Consider the following 7,299-nt stretch of genomic DNA (forward strand, 5'->3'; position numbering starts at 1 on the left):
GGACGAGGCGGCAGGAAAAATCATTGCAGAATTCATCGCGTTGAAACCAAAGCTCTACTCGTTGAAATATGCAGTTTATTGTTGAAAAAAGCACCTCTCCAAATCCCCTCCATTTCTTTACATTAAGGGTTCCCTCTATTGGGGTTTTGGATCTTGTTGGGACCAAATTAATATTTTTTGTTGACCCCTGTCAATTTAATTAGACATAACTAGCCCTGAAAGGCTCTGATTCTTCATTTAAAAACTTAAAATGGAGAACCATTCATCATTTAAAATGTTTTAAGCAAATACTCACCACAAACGCACTTTTGTATTTTTTGACGTGAACTAATTTAAAATTTTGACATGGAATGAGTTTTTGATAATGACACGATTTGGAACTTTTATGATTTGGAATGAATTAAGATACTTAAACTTTTTGGAATTGAAAAATTTGGAATGTTATTAGACTTTGAGTCTTCAAAATATTCAGATTTGGGAACCGTTTTCGTTATTAATACTAGAACTGGGCTTGCGAATTTTTATGGGCTTACAAAGCTAAAATATGTTTATGGGCTAATTTTTGTTCTTCATTTAGATTCAACTAGCAAGAGGAGTGCAAAAGGAGTAGTGCAACACTCCCAGCAGCAACTTACACACCAGAGGTTCAGGGAAACATTACTGAGTGGAAAAACCCTTCGTATATACAACTACTCAATAAAATCGAAAGCCCATACCAACATAACCATAGCGCAGAACCGAATTGCCCTTTCACCCTTCGATAGTAAGCGGTTCTTACTATTCGACGGGATAGCTACATTGCCCTTTGGACACAGGTCTACAGAAGAAAATGTGTTCTTCGAGGCCATTGCGGAAGAAAGCGAGTGGGCAAACTCACAGTTGACAAATACGCCGACTTATAGCAGCGAAAGCAGCGAAAGCAGCGAAAGCAGCGAAAGCTGGCAATCACCGAAATTCCGGGTCCCAGATTGGGGCTTTTTTCAAGAAAGCTATACGGAGGAAGAGCTTCAAGAAGAAAGCGCAGCTAGCAGTTCAAGAGACCCTCCGCCTATCAATAACCCATTCATTCTAACAGAAGCGTCTGTTCGTTCTAGTCAGAAAAAAAAGTACAAAACATGATAAAATTGATCAAAAAAATTTTTCACTTGAAAATGTCGGCTAAATTGCCTTGTTACTTGGAATTACGGTTGTACATTTTTAAATATAAAACATTCAACAAACATTGTTTGAAGTTAAATAGACCGGCGCAAAAGAGATGGTAATTGCAACTTACCCTTGAAGCAGAAGCGAACGATTGCGTATTTAGTTTCCCAAAGTAAGCTAATAGTAAGGCTAAACGAATCAAAATGGTGCAAGTCGAAAATAAGGGAGACTTGGAAATAAGTTTGAAAATAAAATAAGAAAGAGAAACGAACAATAATTACCAAAAAATTTTAAAAGGAAATATGAATGGTACTTTATGTAAACTCATATTCATATGAACGAAAAGGATTAGCTTTTAGATAAAAATAAGCGAGAAAACCGCAGCCGGGTATACCCATACTTTTTTAGTGGTGGGAAAGTTTAGAAGTGATTAAATTTAACCACCGCGCGAAAATAAATACCAAAGTATTTTGTCTGACGGGTGTCCTAAGAGAGGGGTCTTTTTATTTCGGGCAGGGTCTTTGGGGTCTTTATAAAAGATGGGTCCTTTTGGACCCTACTTTTGGTAGGACCCCAAAGACCCCTACCGTCGAAAAGACCCCCCCCCCTAAGGACACACGGCGGATTACAATACTACTGATACTGACAATTTTTACAGATGTTGACTGCGTTTGGGTTGAAACTTAACCGGGAATGGCTATGCACGATTGAGATACACGCTACTGTGACGCGGGCGAAAAAAAATTTTCAAAGCGTGGTGCAGAGATTTAGCAGCTGGTATGAACATTAGTATATTCAAACCAAGTTTTCTAATTGGAGGGAATCAAGCAAATCGCGGCCTGACTACTCGCAACACCATGAGCTAACAAGTTTGTACAAAAAGCAAGACGACCTGCTTGATAATACGCTACGGGGGCTATCCTATGGCTGTTTTCCTTCAATTCAACTAGTTTAGTTAGCTACACCACGTTTCAAGAGAAATCAGTGCATTTTTCTTGAAACTTTTGGAAGTTTTAGTTTTTTTTTGGGTAAATTTTCTAAAAACTTTTTCCGAAACTTTTTCAACGTTTTCATCCGACGCTTCAAAATCCAATAATAACCTTATGCGTTTCCGACATTATGCGTTTGCGACAATTTATCTTGGGTTCCAAAAAGAGTAATCAGGTCTTTGCTGCTATATCCCGCTTTTGTTTTTACTTCAAGCTTTACCATTTAGATGTTTACAATCGAACTGGTTCTAAATATCTAGCTCTTAATTGTTACTGTACACATGAGCGTTCACAGCCAAACAAATAAGGATTTCCGCTCACAAACTGGCGGAATCTATTATGAATGCGGACAACATGCTGTAATTTTGGTCGCTCAATGCGGATTTTACGGACACATTTAACGTGCCGAAAAAACTTACCTTTCAAGGTTTTTGTATTTGGATAGTGGAATATATTAACCATTTGCTGTTTAAATATACTCCTATCTTTCAATCTCAAAAACATGTATCCTTGAACTTTTACGTAAAAACCCAACTACTCAAATATGAGAATATTAAATTGATAACATGTTTAAAGAAGTGTCTCTGGTTCCCAATTAGCTAAATGACCGAACGACGCGTGCTTCGGGCGAAACATTTGAATATATGATTTTATACTCAAAAATTTTAGGAAACATTGTGTTTTTGAGATTATAAAATAGTGTATTTAAAAAGAAAAAATTTGAACATGAGTATACGCGTCGAAGTGGTCAAGGTATAGACTAATTAATGAATAAATTATGAAGTTTTACTAAATAAAAAAATAGATGATTGACTGTCTATCATACATAATCTTTGACAAAGACTTGATTTTTTGTCGAAGTCTGCAGGTTACGAGAAAGATTTTTGAAAGATAATGTTCTTCTCAAACGAATGGTTTTCTTTTAAAAGAATTCTTTTGTATAATTTTAGTGTCTGAACTGTATTCGATCCGATTTCGTTCTGAAGTTTGTGGAGCCTCTGGTGATTTACTTGCCGCTGCTTATTTTGTCTGGAGTTTTTTACTGGAAAACTGTTCAAGCTCTAAAGAGAACGAAGGAAAACGACCGAAAAGGGATCGATTTAAGACATTTCCCCTAATTTGGCAATTCCATGGCTTAATTTGGATCAAAAAGGAGCCTTGTTTTTAAAATGATCTATTTTGATTGGCCGGATTTAAAAAAACCCACGTTTAGATTTTTGCCCCTAACCTCTTTCAGGGGCCAAATATATTAACTTGATCCCTGAAAGACATTCTGGTGAAATCTTTTTATGGCTTATGGATAGGATGGGCAGTTTGTGTGCTGCCTTATACTTTAAGAACTGCTCTGTATTCTGTTTTTGAATGGGATTATTATGTAGGGCGCGTCCAGATTTTTCAATCAAACTTTGCCTCTCATTTATCTTTGTTAGGTGATTAAATAATATAACTTCGATAGATTCCTTTTAGCAGAACGTTTCGACTTCTGAATAAAGTTTTTTGAATAAATATTTTATCGAATTCAAGAAAATCACGAGCCCAGTAACAAATTTGCCATCATACTTTTACAGTAAAATAAGTTAAAATGAAGCTATCTAGAAACTCTGCCCGGAAAAAACTGTTTCAAAATACAATTAATTTGTTTAAAATTACATTTAAACCGTAAAATTACACTTAAAATGTATAAAAATACATTGAAAATGTTCAAAAATACATTTAAATTGTTTTAAATTACATTTAAAATGTTTAAAAAAAGTTTTAAAATGTTTCAAATTACTTTTAAAATGTTTAAAATTCCATTTCAAATGTTTAAAATTACATTGAAAATGTTCAAAAGTACATTTAAAATTTTTCAAAAATACATTAAATTGTTTTAAATTGCATTTGAAAATTATTTTAAAGAACATTCAAAATATTTAGAATTACTGACGCAGTTAGAAAATTAAATTTGTGTTAGCTAATTCTTGAGATGAGGTTGAGTTTGATTCAAATTAAACCTCCTTTAGCTGATCTAGAAGTAAGGAGGTGATCGTTGCTTTTTTTAGCACTCTTTTAAGACATTCACTTTCAGTCAACCGACCTTGTTCAATATGAACCGACATTGAGGAGAGAGAGAGAGAGAGAGTGCGCAAAAAAACGTCATATTTGGCTTGTTTTTCTATCAGAAAAATATCTCTGGCTTACAAATTTTGAAAAAAAAGTTTGGTTGATCTAAAAAAAAATTACCTTATAAAAGTCCGACCCTCCTCGAAAAAACTCTAAGACGGCCCCTGCCTAAAAACAGACGTTTTCTGCGGATATTTAGTAGAATTTTGTATTGTTGAGAAATTGTGAACGTAGTAACTAAAACTGATTTTTGCTGGTGCTTTAATTTTTGCTTGGAAAAATTTATGCAGACTTTAATCCTCTGACTTGGACTATTGCCATTTGTATTTTATTTTTTTTATTTTGAAGCCAGAAACAAACTAAATTCATAAAAATTGAGCCGAATAATAAAAATTATATTCGGCTAGGGAGAATACCAAAAACGAATCAAACTATCATGTGGCATAATCTCTTTCAATTGCCAGACAAAGACAGCCAGTTGCTCTAAACACACAAAAAAAATAACAACAAAAAAAAATTTCAAAAGGTACAAACGCTTTTGTTTTTTGGTCCGACCAGTGAAAATGGCGAGGACTTTGTATTCGGGTGTGTTTTAGTTTTTTTGTTTTCCAAGCAAAATCAGGTTCCACAAATTCTCATTAGACTGGGTTGAGTGATATATCATACTCAAGCTTTTCAAGTCGTGATTCGAACAACATTAATGACTAGAAAAACCGGATCGGAAATTTTGATTTCTGATTTCATTTTGATCAAAAAACGGCGAGCTACCAGGCTTAAAATAGCTTTTGTATGCTTAAATTCAGCTGCAAAAACTTTATTTTAGTCAAGTGCGAATATAAACTTTGCGAATATAACCTGTCAAATGCTGCAAAAAAATTTGTGAAAAACTTCGAAATTTTAAAAAAATTTATATTTTTCGTTTTTCTAATCATTTTTCTAACAAAACTGTAATCCAATTTGGCTGACGATTGTGCTCAGGTTATTTTTTCTTTCTGTTCTTTTTATCACCTCATAAAAAAAAGTAATTTAAAAAAAAACTTTTTGTATTGTTTTTCAAATCAGAACCCAAACTGCGGCCAAAAAATCTCATTATGCTAGCACATTATACTTTTTGTCTTGGACTTAAATCTATTTTTTTCATCAATTGTTTATGTTTTGTCACCATGACTCTCGCCAAAACTTGCCGTGAACTTTTTTTTTATTGAACTCACTAAAATTTTTATACTCTCTTTCTCTCTCTCTCTCTCTCTCTCTCTATCTCTAAATGTTTTCTCAAGTGTATATGAAGAAACTGGTCTTCAGCAATTGCAATCTTGTAAAAGTCAGCTTTATGAATTGATTTTTTACTTGCCTCAAACGGGCTCAAGTGACACAATTTAAACAATTGTACAATCAACTTACCAAAATTAGTTCCGGTTGCAAAAGTTTTGGGGTTTCTTGTAAGAAAACTACGAGAGATTAAATTTGAGGAAATAAATTTTAGAAATTACTTTAACTAAACTGTTTAGGTTTTTCACAATTCAATTAATATGAGAAATGAAATCAAAATATCAAATCAAAAAAAAACTTCTTGCATTATAGAAAAACTTACAAAGTACATTATAAGAAAACTCACAGTATAAAAACTCTCATTCAATAACAATATTTTTGGCAGTTTTTTAAAATAGTTATTTCATGTCGGTAAATGTTGTAAGTTAAACGCTTTAAATTACCTGATTTTTGGGGAACAACCAAAAGTTAGAGCAATTAATTTTTGCCAGTTGATTGTTTGATGCAAAAAATCAAAAAAATCAATTGAAGGACCTGCTGACTAATAATTGAGACCAAATGTCGCAAAAGTGTTTTTCTTTATTGCAAACTCAATCTTTCAAAAGACTTGTCTGATAATCTGTTTAGTCTCTTCTTTGCATTTATCTAGTGTCAACAAAACCTGGCTAGTTTTTTTAAAATTTGAATGAAAAATTGAATTTTTTAAGCTTTTTTGTGATTGCGTAATCGAGACAACTCATATACAACTATATACGATGATAATCAACTTAGTAATTTAAAAAAGACTTGAAAAAATCTATTTTGGTCGGAACTGTTGCACTACTGGCACAGCAATCGGCTACCCTTCCTGGAAATTAATTTTTGTGTGTCAAGAGGTTTTTATATTGAAAAGTTTTGCATTGAAGATAGAGAAAACACGTTGTTTGATGAAGTTCAGTGTAATCGATAACAAGATAATATACAAACGGAAAACTTCATAAAGACGATAAAAAACGTTCTCAACTTCGGGCAACTTTGCGTTTTTACTTCTGCCCTGTTCTTTTGTTGTTATCTTGAAGGTTAGAAAAGGTTGAATATTGCAACTGTTGATAGCATCATACAATAATATCATTTTTCGTACGTTTTTGAGCTGAGAGACAGATAATTGCTGCTGCACTGTTGCCCTGGCTTGCATTTAAAAAGCAAACATTTTTCTGTCAGAAGTATTTACATAGAGACTTTCTGAAGAACCGGCAACAGTACTTATAAGGCGAGTTTTTTTTGTAAAATTGCGATACAGATATGAAAACGCGCCCTACAAACAGGTAAATCCGGACGACAACACACTAAAACAGTATATCAGCTTTTTTGTCTTGCTTTCTAATGGGTCATCTGGAGATGTCGCCGGTCAAGGTTTGGATTTTTAAAAAATTTTACGTAGAAATATTCGAACTTCATGTTAAATATTTTCAGCTTCAGGTTAAATAGTTTCATATTCAGGTTAAATCGTTGTATATTTTTTCGCTTCTTTAACAAAAACTATTCAACCTCAAGTTGATTAGTTTCATTCTATTTTTTATTTCCTGCATAGCTAAAAAAACTCGTCACTTACATCAATTCTGGCAGCAATTTACGCGAGTATTCTATAAATTTTGTTTGAATGTCAATGTAACTGATTGTTGGGTGAAAATTTTTAAAATGCTAACTTCAAAAACGCTTATTTCAAATTCGGTTTTAATCGCCTACATTTGGCACCGTTGAAAACGGGCCTGGGAATCAGAGAAATCACTAAATAATCATGCTGGGCAAACCTTGA

At 33.3% G+C, this 7,299-nt stretch overlaps 1 protein-coding gene across 1 annotated transcript in view; it reads left to right on the forward strand.

The window, feature by feature from the left end:
• LOC134853650 (uncharacterized) overlaps positions 1-1,119 on the forward strand; it is a 20,327-nt gene extending 19,208 nt beyond the window's left edge. The window contains exon 6 of the mRNA XM_063869656.1: positions 578-1,119. Coding sequence (XP_063725726.1) covers positions 578-1,119 — 542 coding nt within the window. The remainder of the gene's footprint in view (positions 1-577) is intronic.
• The last annotated feature ends 6,180 nt before the right edge of the window (positions 1,120-7,299 follow it).

The sequence above is a fragment of the Symsagittifera roscoffensis genome, chromosome 8 (genome assembly GCF_963678635.1).
Source record: "Symsagittifera roscoffensis chromosome 8, txSymRosc1.1, whole genome shotgun sequence".
NCBI classification, from domain to species: domain Eukaryota; kingdom Metazoa; phylum Xenacoelomorpha; order Acoela; family Convolutidae; genus Symsagittifera; species Symsagittifera roscoffensis.